The 18,678-nt window shown below is 42.0% G+C and overlaps 1 protein-coding gene across 1 annotated transcript in view; it reads left to right on the top strand.

The window, feature by feature from the left end:
* hmcn1 (hemicentin 1) overlaps window positions 1-18,678 on the top strand; it is a 744,329-nt gene that overhangs the window by 500,938 nt on the left and 224,713 nt on the right. Inside the window, exons 45-49 of the mRNA XM_070887155.1 lie at window positions 3,394-3,675; window positions 5,307-5,474; window positions 13,554-13,667; window positions 15,875-15,961; window positions 18,264-18,455. Coding sequence (XP_070743256.1) covers window positions 3,394-3,675; window positions 5,307-5,474; window positions 13,554-13,667; window positions 15,875-15,961; window positions 18,264-18,455 — 843 coding nt within the window. The remainder of the gene's footprint in view (window positions 1-3,393; window positions 3,676-5,306; window positions 5,475-13,553; window positions 13,668-15,874; window positions 15,962-18,263; window positions 18,456-18,678) is intronic.

The following is an 18,678-nucleotide window of genomic DNA, read 5'->3' as shown; positions in this document are numbered from 1 at the left end:
TTGTTATGTTGATTGAGGGATAAATATTGGACACTAGGGATAACTCCCCAGCTCTTCAAAATAGTGTCATGGGATCTTTTACACCTGAGAGCAAACGGGTTCAACATCTCATCCGAAAGACGGCAACTCCAACAATTCAGTGCTCCCTCAGTACTGCACTGGAGTGTCAACCTAGATTTATGTGCTCAAGTTCCTGTATTGGGACTTTAACCCACAACCTTCTGACCCAGAGGCGAGTGTACTACCCGCTGAGCCACAGCTGGCACTGATTATGAGGGTCTTGTTATAAGACTATGGGCTACTAAAATATGATTCTTAATGTTTCCTTTTGACATTTCCTAAATCATCTGTTGACAAATATCTAACAGAAGTATTGTGCCTGAAAAAAAGGATGGGAAATATTTACATATGAATGAAACTAGAACTCTGTCTCAGCCACAAATATTAAGTGGAGACATCTGTGTTATTCATTGAGAGTCATTTGGCAGTGAACAAGTAGTTTAGGCATTTTATTAGCTCAACTTCCTACCTTGGAAACAACTGACTCTTTGTGTTTCTTGGTAAACATACCTCTCGTCAGCTCAACACTCGAATGGTTTTTAAAGTCTTGGAGTCATGTGGGGATAGAAATGGTACAACATCTCATTATTATGATCCAAGTGTAAATCCAAACGAGACAAATTAATGTTTATTTTCTCTGACAAATGTATGGAGCTCTATCCATATTCCATTTGTGAAGAACCATAGAATGTTTTTACATTAAAAGTGCAATCATCATCTTGTAGTAGTGGTATATAGAGACCTAAGTGAAATGAGTTAGGGTAGTCACAATCCAGTTAGTATCAGATGGAAATAAAAATATCTATAACTTGTGGAGCATTCCCTAATGGCCAAGTGGGTTAGGGCACCTCCCAATGTTACACTAAGACATATGGATCTGAAAGTTGCAGGTTCAATCCCTGGTGTCCTGGTGTGTGCTGAGTTACCTGACTTCACATGGACAGCAGTCCACATATTAGAATTTACCTCCGTGTACCTGGGCTAACTAGGGGAAAAAGTCAGACGCATTTCCCATTAGTGATCATTGTACAATAGCCCCTATTGTAAGTAGAAAAAGAGGGAAAGAAAGGATAGGACATATTTACTCTACTCTACTGCAATTAGAACCCCTCCATTGTTAAATAGTCTGGCTCATATCTGTAGAATGAGTATTACTGGGTGAGGCAGAGGGAAAGTAGAAAGAAATAGATGTCTCTGGGGTTTCAGAGGAGAAAAATTCAGTTTCCTTGTATTATCAACTTGATTTTAAGGAGTGTTCAAGCATCTGGAAAATATAACAAATGAGGTTTGGCATCTTCCCAATAAAAGTAAGGGTAAGTGTCTATTCTGAAAAAGGGAAACAATCTCTTCTAATTGCAGCAGAGTAAATATGTCCCGTCTTTCTTTGCCTTTTTTTTTCTACTCAGAATTTGCAAAAGAAATTCTAATGTTTGTGATTCACACGGGAAATTTAAATTTTCTGGTCAGTCAGTAAAATAAACACAAATCAGGGGATTCACTGGTGAATAGTAATTGTTATCAACTCTAGCAGCAGTCTCATTATATTCAGAAAGAATTCAGTCCTGCTTATTGTTACTTTGCACACATTTCATACACATTTATACTTTTTTGTTACCTTAGTCATAGCTGTATTCACAACTAAATAGTATGTAACTATTTAAAACTATTTATATTAGAGATGTTTGGCGATAAAAGGAAACTTAAATTAAAATTTCACATTCACAATTAATGTGCTCAATTTTCTCCAGTGATTTGCGCCGTTTTTTTTGAACAGGCTGCTTTTTCTGGCCTAACTTAAAAATCCACATTTTCCCCAATCAATTTGCACCAGCGCAACTTATTTAGTTACGTTTTTTTAGCTAATTTCTTTTTCATCCAAAGGGGGCGTAACCAGCCACCTATGCCAATTCTGGCCATTTAGTGAACTTTGGCCAGCTGATAGTTACTGCATTTCTATTTAGGCCAGCGTATGTGGCCTCTCAAGAAAACCCTTGCGGAGAGTTAAAGAAATCGGCGCAGGTAAGTAAACTGGAGGCTATTCAGCCTGGGCTAGGGGCAGGAAGCGTGGCAGACTAGGAAGGCACTCACTCGGGGACCGGAGAGGGTCGGTGGGGGAGGAAGTGCACTGACCGGCACTCACTCGGGGCCACAGCGGACCAGGACAATCACTCACTCGGGGCCACAGCGGACCGGGATCGGCACTCACTCGGGGCCATAGCGGACCAGGAAAGCACTTACTTGGGGCCACAGTGGACCGAAACCGGCACTCACTCACTTGGGGCCACAGCGGACCGGGACCGGCACTCAATCGGGGCCACAGCGGACCAAGAAGGCACTCCCTCCCCCGCCGACCCTCTCCGGTACTCACTCGGGGCCACAGCCAACTTGGAGCTGTACTGAGCATGCGCATCCATTTCAGCGACGCCAGTAAGTTTTTTTTCCCGCGCATGCGCAGAAGGCCCAACTGTGTTTTTCGGCGCAGACAGCAGACTCCACTCCCCGAGGCGACTGGCCAGGCTGTGCAGCTCCGGATTGCAGTATAAAGATCGGGGAAAGTTTGGACATGTTTTTCTGGCACATTTCTGGACCTAAAACCCCGGCGTAACTCTGGCAATACGCCAGAAAACGGGCTTGGGCAAAATTGAGCCCAATATTTGTGAATTATTGTAACTAGTTTTGCCCTTGCATGTACATTTTCCATCACAATTTGGATGACACAGTTCTATTCTCTCCTCGGTGAGTAGAGGAATGATACTTTAAACAGGCACTTAGTGTAAGGGGTGGGGAAGGGACAGAATTGCCTATTACAGGCTCAAATAAAATGCAGTTACATAGCTGATCACAAAGCTTTGGAAACATTTAGCTTTGACTGGCTAGTACTTCAAAAATATGTAACAGTTTATCCAAAATCAATTTTGCATTATAGAGTGAAGCAGGATATTGAAAATTATGGTGTTGATAGTAACATGTTATAATAGTGGTCTGCACTAAGCTATAAAAGACAGAAGAAACTGACAGATCCCTGAAACAACAGGGTATAAAGGGATTAGAGCGTGGTGAAATCAAATTTGTCAGTGTGAACTTAATGAGTTAAACTAGATGGACTCTCATCTGCCTTGATCTATTATTTTGTAGTTAGTCTAACAAAAACACAATTATACATATGTTTGGTATGCTTTTCACTCTCGTCCCCCTTGAAGAGCAGTATTTTGTTATAGCTAATTGAAATACTCCAAAAGAAAAAGTTGACTTGCACTATGTTGCAATAATTATAAAGTTTTTTTTATGACAGTGTAATTATTTTCCAATATTTAACTTTTTTTTATGTAACAGTGCGACCAACTATTAGCAATAGTGGGAGTCGCCTCACTGAAGTCACTGTTATTCGAGGAAATGACATTACCTTAGAATGCAAAGCTCAAGGGATTCCTCGTCCGACACTGACATGGCTGAAAGATGGCCGTCCTCTTGTGAATGGCAGAGGAGTGATCATCCTGAATGACGGGCAGCTGCTACAGGTTAAGAATGTACAGGTTTTTGACACTGGGCGGTACATGTGTGTGGCTGTGAATGTAGCAGGACAGGTTGATAAGAAATATGACCTCAACATACATGGTAAGTAGTAATATAATTCATCTACTACTAAACTTAAATGGTCCTGTGATCTGTACGCATAAGATATACCAATAGTTGCTTATAGATTTTCACCGTAAGGGAAAGCAACAGCCTGATCCCTTCTTATTCCATTTTAGTTGTTTTCCTGCATGGTCAGATCACTGGTGATGAAATTTAGCAGCACAAATCCTGAAATCAATATTCCTCTTTTTTTCAAACAAAATTCCCAGTGGCTTTACCTTACAAGATCAGAAATCAGTACTTCTGTTTAACCAGTTAGTTCTTAGCAGCCTGAAAGGATCAATGACAGCAATGGTCTTGACGTTTTATTAGTATATAATTGTCTCTGGAATTGAGATACCTAGCAACTCTCAATTCTCCCCTATTTTGCCAAGATTTGCAAACAAAATTCAGTACAGCTTGTATGGCAAGGTGCGAAGTCAGCTCTTATTTGTTCAGAAAAAGGACCAATTTAGGTGACGGGAAAGGTGAAAGAAACTTAATGGCCCAGAAATTGCCGTCGGAGGCTTTCCGCAGGCGGATGCTTCCGATCTAAAAACTTCTATGCATCTACCTGGCGGTCCTGCAGGTACAGAGATTTCTGGTCCTCGATCTCTCTGCAAAGGCCTGCGTAGAGGCCCACATATCCCAGGGACTTAAGCACTTTGTACGCATCCCTGGGATAACGTGGACCGGCCCAACCAATCAAAGTAGCAGGATTCCCATTCATACTTGTGGTGATCACCGTAAATATGAAAGGGGAATCCCCAAAAACACACAGCACTTAAAATAATTTTTTTAAACATCACATATTTAAAATGAATCAAAATGGAATGTAATTAATTATTTAAAACAAAAATGTAATTTTTTGAAAAATAAATTTACATACTTTAAAGGGTCTAAAAATAAACTTGCTTTATTAGGATTTTAAATGTTGAAATTATTGAAAAATATGTATTTTTCTGTCCTTTACAAGTCTTATACTGATAAAAGCAAGCCTTACACCTGCTTTTATCAGTCGTAAGAATTTCAAGGGCATTCGCTGGGCAGAAGTTGGGCAAATAGCCCAACTCTCTGCTCACGGAGGCCCTTTAGCTTACCAGCATAAAAGTTTTAAAAACAGAAAAATAAAATGTTATCAATTAATATATTAAAAACCCCATTAAACCACGTAATTTTTTTTTCAAATAATTTAATTTTTGTTTTAAATATTTAATAAAATGCCACTTTAATTAATGTAATTTGTAATGTTTTTATTCATTTGATTTTTTATGTGATCCCCATTCATACTCATGGAAGTTCCATACATAAGTATGAATGGGGATTCCTTCTTTGGTTGGGCAAGCCCACGTGACCCCAGGGGCGCTTGTGAACTGCATGTGCCCCTGGGTTATGTGGGGCTTTACGCAGGCCCAGGGCAAGTATCTAAACCTCTAGGACCATCAGGTAAGTTTGTAGATTTTTTGCAGGTCGGAAACCTCCAACTGCAAATTCAGCCCCATTATTTACTTTAAAGCATGTTTATATGGATGGGATTTTGGTTCCATTATGATTAATAGTCTCTTAATTGCAAAAATATAATTAACTATCAATTTATTTCCATCACTTGATTTTCACATCTTTTCTCTTAGTGCCACCAAGTATTAGTGGAGTCCTGGGAATGCCAGAGAATGTTAGTGTGGTGGTTAAGAATCCTGTTGTTTTGACCTGCGAAGCCTCAGGCATCCCTCTTCCATCGATCACATGGTTGAAGGATGGACAGCCAATCAGCCTGAGTAATGCTTTGAGAATACTCTCAGGTAAGCAAAATACCAGTGACAATTATTTACATTTGTATGCTTTTACAAAAGAATATATACAAAACTGATGCAAGTGATTACTACAGCCGTGCACAATGACTGGAAACTTCAACAATCTATTATTTTATATAAGAATATGACGGATAGATTGAGAAAAGGCCATTCAACCTATCAAGCTTGCTCCTTGCACAGACTATGTTCAATATAACCTGTAGTTGACTTTTTATTCCATCCCTATTTAATGATCTGAACGCAAGGGCTGTATAAATACTCCCTGGTCCCCAAAGATAATCATGGAAATGTATTCAACCATCCTCACATCTCCAGTATTCAACTCTGCCCTGCAGCTTCCTTCCTCATCCCTCGGCCTATTATGGAGACTTTGATCATCTCAAGTCTATACTTATCCTTTTACAACCACCCATTACAACCAGATATTTATCCAACTTCTCATTGAAGAAGTTAATTAACTCAATCTAAACGGCTAAACTGAGAGTCTGTTGCACAAATCCACTGTTTTTAGGGGGAAAAAATCTTTTAATCTCTGGTCTCAGTACAGGTTTGGTCATGTTAATCCCTTTTCCTCTGGTTACATCGCGATCATCAATGCCTTTCAGCATTTTAAATCAATCTTCATTTCTCCACTGGAAAGAAAATGTAATCTCTCCGTAACTTAGAGCCCCAAATCCAGAAGAATTGTTGGTTGTTCTATTCTGAACCTTTTCCAATGCATCAATGTCTCAGAATTTGCTGAAAAAAATCAGTGTCTGAACGACACACGCTGATATTAATGCGCAATTCTTCCACCAACTTGTGGTGAGGAAGAGAGATCCCATAAATGGCTAATTACCACAAACTGCTGGCTGATTTGTGTCACTCTGCTGTTAGCCTCACGAAAACGCCATCCTGCCCTTAATCTCCTCGTGATTTTCATGTGGTTGCTGCATTTGCATATTAATTGCCCATTAAACTCTCTACAGAAATTTAAGTTTAGTCATTAACAGCGCAAATACCCTTTTAGCAACGTAATAATTCTTAATGATTGTCAATCAACTTCCCTTGCCCAAAAAGTGAACAATTAAAAGTGTAACGTCTCATTCCTTCAGGTTGTGAATTGTTGTTGAAGATTTTAAAAATGTAACATTTTAAATTAAAAAAAAAAATTCTTTACCTTTTCTTTATGTCCATCCAATCTTTCTCTTTATTTCTCTTTTTATACCTGATTTGACATAGAATTCACCCACTCTAATTCACCCTCCTTCTCAGTCCTTCCTCTGTTTATTTCTCAATCCTTTAATAGAAACATAGAAAATAGGTGCAGGACTAGGCCATTCGGCCCTTCGAGCCTGCACCACCATTCATAAGATCATGGCTGATCATTCACCTCAGTACCCCTTACCTGCTTTCTCTCCATACCCCTTGATCCCTTAGCTGTAAGGGACATATTTAACCCTCTCTTGAATATATCTAATGAACTGGCATCAACAACTCTCTGCGGTAGAGAATTCCAGTTAACAACTCTGAGTGAAGAAATTTCTCCTCATCACAGTCCTAAAGGACTTATCTCTTATCCTTAGACTGTGATCCCTGGTTCTGGACTTCCCCAACATCGGGAACATTCTTCCTGCATCTAACCTGTCCAGTCCCGTCAGAATTTTATATGTTTCTATGAGATCCCCTCTCATTCTTCCAAACTCCAGTGAATACAGGCCCAGTCGATCCAGTCTTTCCTCATATGTCAGTCCTGCTATCCCGGGAACCAGTCTGGTGAACCTTCACTGCACTCCCTCAATAGCAAGAATGTTCTTCCTCAGATTAGGAGACCAAAACTGAACACAATATTCCAGGTGAGTACTCACCAAGGTCCTGTGCCAACTGCAGTAAGACCTCCCTGCTCCTATACTCAAATCCCCTGGCTATAAAGGCCAACATGCCATTTGCCTTATTCACCGCCTGCTTTACCTGCATGCCAACTTTCAATGACTGTTGTACAATGACACCCAGGTCTCATTGCACCTCCCCTTTTCCTAATCTGCCACCATTCAGATAATATTCTGCCTTCATGTTTTTACCACCAAAGTGGATAACCTCACATTTATCCACATTATACTGCATCTGCCATGCATTTGCTCACTCACCTAACCTGTCCAAGTCACCCTGCAGCCTCTTAGCATCCTCCTCACAGCTCACACTGCCACCCAACTTAGTGTCATCTCCAAAATTGGAGATATTACACTCAATTCCTTCATCTGAATCATTGATGTATATTGTAAATAGCTGGGGTCCCAGCAGTGAGCCCTGCGGCACCCCACTAGTCACTGCCTGCCATTCTGAAAAGGACCCGTTTATCCCGACTCTCTGCTTCCTGTCTGCCAACCAGTTCTCTATCCACGTCAATACATTGCCCCCAATACCATGTGCTTTAATTTTGCACACCAATCTCTTGTGTGGGACCTTGTCAAAAGCCTTTTGAAAGTCCAAATACACCACATCCACTGGTTCTCCCTTGTCCACTCTATTAATTACATCCTCAAAAAATTCTAGAAGATTTGTCAAGCATGATTTCCCTTTCATAAATCCATGCTGACTTGGACCGATCCTGTCACTGCTTTCCAAATGCGCTGCTATTTCATCTTTAATAATTGATTCCAACATTTTCCCCACTACGATGTCAGGCTAACCGTTTTCTCTCCCTCCTTTTTTAAAAAGTGGTGTTACATTAGCTACCCTCCATGGGAACTGATCCAGAGTCAATCGACTGTTGGAAAATGATCACCAATGCATCCACTATTTCTATGGCCACTTCCTTAAGTACTCTGGGATGCAGACTATCAGGCCCTGGGGATTTATCAGCCTTCAATCCCATCAATTTCCGTAACACAATTTCCTGACAAATAAGGATTTCCTTCAGTTCCTTCTTCTCGCTAGACCCTCGGTCCCCTAGTATTTCCAGAAGGTTATTTGTGTCTTTCGTGAAGACAGAACCAAAGTATTTGTTCAATTGGTCTGCTATTTGTTTGTTCCCCATTATGACTACACCTGATTCTGACTGCAAGGGACCTTACGTTTGTCTTCACTAATCTTTTTCTCTTCACATATCTGTAGAAGCTTTTGCAGTCAGTTTTTATGATCCCAGTAAGCTTCCTCTCATACTCTTATTTTCCCCTGCTAATTAAACTCTTTGTCCTCCTCTTCTGAATTCTAAATTTCTCCCAGTCCTCAGGTTTGCTGCTTTTTCTGGCCAATTTATATGCCTCTTCCTTGGATTTAACACTATCCCTAATTTCCCTTGTTAGCCACGGTTGAGCCACCTTTCCCGTTTTATTTTTATTACAGACAGGGATGCACAATTGTTGAAGTTCATCCATGTGATCTTTAAATGTTTGCCATTGCCTATCCACCGTCAACCCTTTAAGTATCATTCGCCAGTCTATTCTAGCCAATTCACGTCTCATACCATCGAAGTTACCTTTCCTTTACAGGACCCTAGTCTCTGAATTAACTGTGTCACTCTCCATCTTAATAAAGAATTCTACCATATTATGGTCATTCTTTCCCAAGGGGCCTCGCACAACAAGATTGCTAATTAGTCCTTTCTCATTACACATCACCCAGTCTAGGATGGCCAGCCCTCTGGTTGGTTCCTCGACATATTGATCTAGAAAACCATCCCTAATACACTCCAGGAAATCCTCCTCCACCGCATTGCTACCAGTTTGGTTAGCCCAATCTATATATAGATTAAAGTCGCCCATGATAACTGCTGTACCTTTATTGCACGCATCCCTAATTTCTTGTTTGATGCTGTCCCCAACCTCATTACTCGTTGGTTAAGGAGATACAGTGTTTGTCCCATTGTTTACCAAGGTCCCAGATGCCCTGTTGCCCTCATTGCTCCGTTATCAGCTCATACTTCCAACAACTTTATGGGAAAAACATTTTAAAAACCTAAGTGTGCAGCAACAAATCTAATGGAACACGTCGCTCCAGCAAAATTTGGGACAATATCTTTTTTGCTTCTGTCCTGTATGCTTCAAGAGTCACTCATGACCATGCAATGCACCAACCATGTACATTTTCGGGAGCAGTTCTATGGTCCTCGTTCAGCTTTAATGTAAATGCTACAGATCTTGATCAGTCTTAAGATTGCACCAATGATCGACAATACATGCCAAAGCTGTCAGTACTGCAAAACCACATTCAATTATGTACGTAGCTTTAAATCCTAGAGCTGATTTCAAATACTAAGATAAAAGTTAATTGAGCAACTCTGTTTCCATTAATCCCCACAGTTGGCATGCACTGGAAGACAGACAGCAACAAAACAGCATCACTTTTCCTCTGCCTGTGTTACTAGATTATTTTATTGCTGTGGCATGAGCAAACCATTTATTTTATGTATAGTAGAGTAATATCTACACACAGCCCACCTCTGGAGGGCGGCTCCACTAGACCACAGTGTTTCCAGACTTGCCTATAAATTTGGCCTCTGCTGAATTAACACAAATTTAGTGTAAAATGAACCCATCGAGTTTTGTGAAATGTCCATGGAGAAAATATGAAGCACTTAAGATGTTACAGATAATGAATTAACAACATGGCCAAACCCCACTTGTTGATACAGACAGCTATTTAAACAATAGCAGACAGATGGGACTATTTTTAGTGATGGTGATTAGGGCCCAGATTTCGACAGGAGTTGCCCTATTTTTTTTGGAGCAACTAATTTTTTTTGGAGTATCTTAAAAATTGCAATGCTCCCCATTTAGTTTGCTCCAGTTTGAGTGTTAGTTCAGCTTTTTAGTTCCGATTTTTTTTCCAAAAGGGGGCGTTACCAGCCACTTTCGCCTGTTTTGGCCATTTAAGCAAGTTTAGACAGTTAAAAGTTACTCCAAACTAACTTCGGCCAGCGTATGTGTCCACTTTTGTATGCTCAGAAAAACCTTGTGTCGGCTTAAGAAATGAGCGCAGGTAGCCAGAGATAGGGGGGGAAGGGAAGTTAGAGGGAAGTTAGAGGCTTTTCCAAAGCATTAAACACTTCACATTTAACAATAAAGAACCATCATCAATAATAAATGATAAATAAATCAATAAATTAAAAATTAAAAATTCCTACCACATCTATTGCAGCATGCAACACCTATCTGTTCGGGCCGTTCGGCCAGGGGCTAGGGGCGGGATTAGAGCACCGGGAGTGAGCAGCACACGCAGCAGCAGCGTCTTTTTGGGCCATTCGGCTAGGGGCCACCTTTAAAGATGGTCGATTGCCAATGTTTGTGAGCCATTGCGCATGCGCGCACGCTGCAACGCGCATGCGCAACGTTGCCGGCACTCGGCGACACGCTGGGCCCTAGCCCCGTCCCCCCGCCGGTTGTGTTGACACTCCACTTCCATAGCTGCGCCCACCCCCGCTGCTCCTGCTGCACTGCGCCGAGTCCGATGGAGCGCTGATGAACGTTGAGAATACCGCGGTAAGGATTAGGTTCGCTTTTTATTCGAGAGGTGCGCCGTTCTAAGGATCGGTTGAAACTTGGACCCTTTGTGTCTGTCCTGTATATAGTATAATTGATTCATTATTTGTGTAAAGCAAATAATGTTCATATTGTGTTCCTTTCTGATTACATGTCATAGAATTTAACTGCATACTGAGATTAACTAAAATAATTATATTCCTAAATCATCATCATAGGCAGTCCGTCGGAATCGAGGTTGACTTGCTTCCACATTAGAAATGAGTTCTCAGGTGACTGAGGAGTCCAATGTGGGACCTACAGTCTCTGTCACAGGTGGGGTAAACGGTGGTTGAAGGAATGGGTGGGCGGGGTGCCTAGGTTGCCGTGCACTCCTTCCGCTGTCGATGCTTGGTTTCAGCTTGCTCTCGGCGATGAGACTCGAGGTGTTCAGCGTCTTCCCGGATGCTTTTCCTCCACTTTGGGTGGTCTTGGACTAGGGATTCCCAGGTGTCGGTGGGGTTGTTACATTTTTTCAAGGAGGCTTTGAGGGTGTCCTTGAAGCATTTCCTCTGCCCACCTGAGGCTCACTTGCCGTGTCGGAGCTCCAAGTAGAGCGCTTGTTGTGGGAGTCTTGTGTCAGGCATGCAGGCAATGTGGCCTGTCCAACGGAGCTGATCGAGTGTGGTTAGTGCTTCGATGCTGGGGATATTGGCCTGAGCGAAGACACTGATGTTGGTGCGCCTATTCTGCCAACCGATTTGCAGGATCTTGCGGAGGCAGCGTTGGTGGTACTTCTCCAGTGTTTCGAGGTGCCTGCTGTACATAGTTCATGTCTCTGAGCCATATATGAGGGCGGGTATCACCACTGCTCTGTAGACCATGAGCTTGGTGCCGGGTTTGAGGTCCTGGTCTTCAAGCACTCTCTTCCTCAGGCAATCGAAGGCTGCACTGACACACTGAAGGCAATGATGGACCTTGTCATCGACGTCTGCCCTTGTTGACAGCAGGCTCCCGACGTATGGAAAATGGTCCACGTTGTTCAAGGCCTCATCGTGGATTTTGATAACTGGGGGGCAGTGCTGTGTGGCGGGAGCAGGTTGATAGAGGACCTTTGTCTTACGAATATTTAGTGTAAGGCCCATGCTCTTGTATGCCTCGGTGAAGGTGTTGACGATGGCTTGGAGTTCGGCCTCCATGTATGCGCAGACGCAGGCATCGTCTGCATACTGTAGTTCGATGATGGAGGAAGGGATGATTTTGGATCTGACCTGGAGGTTGAACAGATTCCCATTCGTCCTGTAATTTAGCTCCACTCCAGTGGGGAGCTTACCGAGGTGAGATGGAGCATTGCAGCAAGGAAGATCAAGAAGAGCGTTGGTGCGATGACACAGCCCTGTTTGACCCCGGTCCGAACATGGAATTGGTCTGTGGTGGATCCATTGGTCAGGATCACAGCTTGCATGTCATCGTGGAGCAGGCGGAGAATGGTGACAAACTTTTGAAGGCAGCCGAATCTGAGGAGGACGCTCCATAATCCCTCATGGTTGACAGTTTCAAAGGCTTTTGTGAGGTTAAAGGAGGCCATGTACAGGGGTTGGTGCTGTTCCCCGCATTTCTTTTGTATTTGCCGTGCGGTGAAGATCATGTCCATTGTGCCCCTTAGTGACTCTGGGAGGAGTTCTTCAGCCACAGGAAGAAGGCGATTCAGCGGGATTCTTGTGATGACTTTCCCAGTGGTCGACAGCATTGAGATTCCTCTGTAGTTACTGCAGTCGGACTTATCACCTTTCTTGAAGATGGTCATCATTACAGCGTCTCTGAGATCTCCTGGCATGATCTCCTCCTTCCAGATAAGAGAGGTGAGGTCATGGATCCACGCCAGTAGTGCTTCTCCGCCATGTTTTAGTTCTTCGACGGGGATTCCATCTGCTCCTGATGACTTGTTGTTCTTCAATTGTTGGATGGCCTTTTCAACCTCATGCCAGGCTGGGGTTGTGCTGAGATGGTGGCAGGTGGCACGCTGCGGTATGGAGTCGAGGACACTCACGTCGAAGACAGAGTCTCAGTTGAGGAGATCCTCGAAGTGCTCCTTGCAGCGGGCACTGACTGCCTCTCTGTCCTTGATGAGCACCTCTCTGTTCCTGGCCAGTAGTGGGGTAGGACCTTGGGTGCTTGGGCTGTAGGTCGTCTTGATTGCGCTGAAGAATCTTCGCACGTCATGGTTGTCGGCTAGCTGCTGAATTTCTTGAGCTTTCTCCATCCACCTTCTGTTTTTTAGGTCGTAGGTTTTCTGTTGGACCTTGGTCTTCAGGCGTCTTTAGAGCTGCTTTTTGCCCTCGAGTTGTGTTGCTGCTTCCAGTCCAAGAATGCCTTGCGCTTGTGGCATATTAGCTTCTGGATCTCCTGGTCGTTCTCGTCGAACCAATCTTGGTGTTTCCTGGTCGAGTGACCGAACGTCTCTTCGCAGGTGCTGATTATGGAATAACAGTGTAGTCGGTTGTTACTTTGACCCCAATTGGACTTTGTGAGAAGCTGTACAAACATTGCGCTGTATTTCAGTTACTTTTGTGTTTTCCTTTTTTAATTGCCTACCTTATGTAACATTTGAACTCTTATTTTCCCACAGGAGGTCGCATGCTACGCTTGATGCATGCTGCAGTGGAGGATTCCGGGAGATACTCCTGTGTAGTCACAAATGCTGCAGGAGAAGAGAGCAAAAGCTTTGACCTTGATATCTTAGGTATGTAGTGAAAGCAGAAATATTTCAACAAATCACTTTCCATTTCCACAGCACAGTGATGGAACAAAGTCATGATCACGTTGCCAAACCCTTCTACAACTAAACAGGCTTTGTTATTGTCTTGCAGTTGTCTTCACACAAAAGCTTTCCTATCAAGGTTTCATTTTAGAAAAACGCGTAGAAATATATTTTTTAAAAGGATATTTTTCAATAGTACCTTTTTGATTGTTTCAAATAAGCTGAACAATTAGTATCAAAGTAATATAATCAATCTAAGAGCAGTACCTTCAGGAACCCTTTCTAAACATAAAAAAAACTCACCCAGGCCCAGATTTTTCGGTCAGCGGCGAAAGAGTGGCACTCACTATGCTGGCAGCAGTCAACAAAGCTTTGCTGGGCTTTTGAACGGAGACTTGTGTCATCGGGGTATCTGATGCAGCGCAGCACCCTCTTCAGGGGATCTGTGGCGGTGTGAGCAGGACAAATAACAACACTTCTCTTCCACCAATCAGATTGAAGAATCCTCACTGAGACACCAGAGGAGGAACTTGCATAGCACCCCATTTGGGACCAATAACAGCCATAAGTTCCAGCCCCAGGCGCAGAAGTTCCGTCCCACTTGTGATATTGGGGTTACCGCCCCCGAGAGCAAGTGGAGTGCAAAATAATTCACTCCACTTGCTCTGTGGGGCGCGAGATTTTAAATCTCCAACACTAATTCAATTCTGAAAGAATGAGACCCCACACATTGAAATTCAATTTTCAGGGCCAGAGAGGTTGTTTGGCAGTAATTATGACTGATCACGCCATTAAAAATTTGCTTCTAAATGCACCAGCCCTAACTTTTTCTGCTGTGTTTAGTGGGTAAATACTGCAACTTCATGCCCTTGCATGTATTTCAATGCAGTCTTTCAGCGAGGTACTGTTATAGCACAGCCAGTGGAGAAGCAGGGTAACTCGGACCACAACCGGATTTCCTGATAACTGATATGTGTACTCCTATAGTTACTGTCTGTTTTATCCAAAATAACAGTGAGTGCTGTTAGCCTCACCATTATTCTCTATACAAAATCCAGGCCAAAGAATCATTAACTATCGTATTATTCTGTTCTCCACCGTCCCCCACAAATACCCTTAATTGTTGAGTGACGATAATCCCTTTGAGAGAGAAATTGAACAAATGATCTATGGCCCATTCTATCTGTTAGTCTCATTCTGCTTTATAACAGAAAATATATATCATTGGTAGGTTTTGAATCATCCAAACATCATTGGCTTTCATCATGTTTAATATATTTTTTAATTCACTCAATCTGGCTTAATTCAAGCTCCTACACCAAAGAAAAGTGTCTTAAACTAGGTTTCAACAGAAGCCTAGCTTCAGATTTTCTCCATTGAATAAGCCCTTTAAAGCCAAAGTTCAGAGCATTAGAGACTCCAAAATCTTCAGTTATAGTTATTCAAGCAGAAAGACCCAGAGTGCTCAGTCCTAATTGGCCACTGATGTCTTGAGGTTTTTGCGAACATACTGGATTCTGAATTGCTACTTGAAACAAGAACAGACACACAGTACTCCCTTACTTCCCTGCTAGCTTAGTGGCAGGGTGGCTTATTTGGTAACACCTGTACCCTCACTTTGAATCATCTTTTGGATGAGACATTAAATTAAGCTGGATAGAAAAAATCCCATTACAACATTTGAGGAAGAGTAACAAGTTCCCACGGTGTCCTGACTAACATTCCTCCCTCGATCAACACTACCAAAAAGAAATTATCTGGTCAATTATTCAATTACTGTTTGTGAGACCTTGCTGGGTGCAAATTGGCTGCCATATTTGCTGATATGACAACAGTTTATTTCAAAATAATCCCATGGTTGTAAAGTGCTTTGGAATGCTCTGACAATGTGATAAGATGCTATATAAATGTAAGTTCTTCTCTTATAGAGATAGCTGGAAATAAGATCCAATTATCCCTGGATATTGTCAAGCAAATCCTAATGCAGGTGCAACATTTGTGCAACACTCTGAATTTTGTGTATCAGGACTAGTGAAATATTAATGGAAACTGCAATTCATTCAGTCCTTCCAGTGGTCCAATTGGAATTCTCCTCATTTGATTTGAATATCTATTTTTAGACCTGGTCTAATAAAGAGAAAAGTATTTTGGTGCGGCTATTAACTCCATTATTTTTTTTATATAAATAGTACCACCAAGCATTGTTAATGAAGATAAAATGGAAGATGTAAAAATAAAGGAGAATCATAGTATTACCCTCACTTGTAAGGTTTCAGGTAAGACCACAGTAATGACTATCATATAATTGTGAAGTAGCCCACACTGTTCTCTTGCAATGTAGTGATGTTATCAGCGGTTGAGTGATGTAGTATGTTGCCCAACATGCTACAAAAAGTGATTGACAGCGCATTATAATGCCAGACATCACCCCTGTAGCACTGTTGTCATAACCTTTAAAGTTTTAATATATCACAGGCTACTGTTGCAAATTTGGCATCAATATTGGCTAATGTCTGTCCTCTGGAGACCTCAAAAGGTTTCATTTTTATCTTTGTACTTTGTGTGGTAATAGTCTCCCAGAGTAAAGACTGCTAACGTTGCACAGTTGTTTAAAAAGAGGGAAAGGGATAGCCAGAGTAATTGCAGGCGAGGCAGCCTAATCTTGGTGGTGGGCAAATTATTGGAAAAATTCTGGGGGACAGTATTAATTGTCATTTAGAAAGGCATGGGTTAATCAAGGACAGTCAGCATGGATTTGTTAAAGGAAGGCTGTGTCTGACTAACTTGACTGAATTTCTTGAGGAATTAACAAGGAGGGTCGATGGATAGTCGGGGGTTGCGTTCTTTTGAACAGAGAAGGCTGAGGGGAAATTTAATAGAGGTATATAAAATTATGAGGGGCCTAGATAGAATGGATAGGAAGGGCCTATTTCCTTTAGTGAGAGGTCAATAACCAGGGGGCATAGATTTAAATGGCCACTTGGATACGATACCAGAGCACCAATGCCTGTGAAACCATATCCAGCATGAGTGCATGACAGGCGGGATAAGGAGACAAAAAGAATATAATTGGTAGAAGGATTAGAGGGGAGTTGAGGAGAAAATTTTCCACCTGGAGGTCTGGATCTCACTGCCTGAAAGGGTGGTAGAGGCAGAAAGCCTCATCGCATTTAAAAAGTGCCTGGATGTTCCAGTTGATGGTCTGTAGCCTTGCAGGCCACAGCAAAAGAGCTGGAAAGTGGGATTCAGCTGGATAGCTCTTTTTTAGCCAGCACAAACACAATGGGCCAAATAGCCTCCTTCTGTGCAGTAAACCTCTATAATTCTATGTAAACTTCTATAACCAGAGCACAAAGATATACCAGTCAAAATCCTACTTGGATTTTCCCAATAGCTCAATACATAAATTTACCAGTTAGTGTGGCACTATCTCAGATAAAACAGGGAGATCACTGGTATGGTCCAGAGACTGAGCTGAGTTAGCCATTCCCAGCCAGGATGGCTGTGAAAGTGCCATAACTAGTCTAAGCCCTCCTGGACGAAGGAGGGCAAAAATGCCACTTGGATGCGATACCAGAGCAGCAGTGCCTGTGGAACCATACCCAGCATTAGTGCATTACAGTAGGGATAAGGAGACAAAAATAATGTATTTAAAGGGTGGAATGAATCCACAAATTAGTATAGATCAAATTTCTTAGATGATTAAAAAACTATACTCATTGTTTTCCCATTAATATGTGTAGCCAACAGTGTGATTTGACAGAAATAAGTGCTGGTCTAATTGTGATTTGTCACTTATACACCGAGCCTCAAATGTGGATAAATATGTGATTCTATTCTGGTGGCTTCAATATAATCACTTATATCACTGGGCAATATTTTAAATAGCTATTTCTAACAAGGTAGCACAATAGCCTTCTTGCACACAATACAGGCAGTGCCAGTAAATAGCAAGCTGGGTCGAATGAAATTCTACTTGTGAACAAGTCAGTTATAATTCTCCACGTACCGGTTTTGTTTTGATTCAATCCTATGGCACTGAATTTCTATATACAAGTGATTCACTTAAAAACACAGTATACTTGCCTTGCTCCTGCAGCTGCAAGAGTAACTTTAGTATCCACTGCAGCAAATACAAGCCAGGTGGGGACCATTGGGGCATTTTTTCACTTGCGTACTCCTGGTGCTGAGCATAGTCAGCCAAGAGGACATATTGAGAAATTGTGCTCCCATGTGCACCCCACAATACTTCATCTACAACGGATGGAAAATCATGGGCTACATGTAATATCCCAATATATATTACTCATGGGCGTGGCTCTATGTCAGGAACACACAAATGGCAAATGTATTCTCTGGTAACAAAGTAATGATTTAACGGCAGAAGTAGCCAACCCATTTAATTTAGCCAACCCATCCAACTTCCCATAAGATTACCTTAATTTCTAAATCAACAGTAATCATTTTCAGGTAAGAGTAGATCATTAGTCCATCTGCTACAGTTAAGGCAAATAATTAAAGGTGATAATTGCATTTCATACTGAGGAGGAATTCATGGAATTTTTTTTTTGTGACAAGGCAATCCTGCTCCACAAATAAGATGGATTAAAGATGGTCAACCTCTGTCTGAAGACCAGCAGCATCGGATTCTATCCAGTGGGCGCTTTCTCCAGATTGTGAGTGCACATATGTCTGATACCGGTCGATACACCTGCATTGCCTCTAACACAGCTGGAGACAAGAACAAGAACTTCAACCTAAATGTACTAGGTAGGTGTCCTATGTAGTGCTTCTAACATTTTAAGCCGATTAGGCTGAAAAATACAATTCTAGTATTTGAACACTAGACAACTGTAAATTTTAACCTCCAAGCATAGAAGGTTTTCCTGGAGAGAGTGCCTTGTTTTCACCAGCTATTCAATACAAGGACTTGGGCAATCCTGATGCAACTGAGGCTAATTGGCTTTAGATATGTACCATACAATGCTGATAG

This window comes from Pristiophorus japonicus, chromosome 8, assembly GCF_044704955.1.
Source record: "Pristiophorus japonicus isolate sPriJap1 chromosome 8, sPriJap1.hap1, whole genome shotgun sequence".
Classification (NCBI taxonomy): domain Eukaryota; kingdom Metazoa; phylum Chordata; class Chondrichthyes; family Pristiophoridae; genus Pristiophorus; species Pristiophorus japonicus.
The sequence above is the reverse complement of the archived record's forward strand: the minus strand, read 5'-3'. Positions and strand labels throughout refer to the sequence as shown.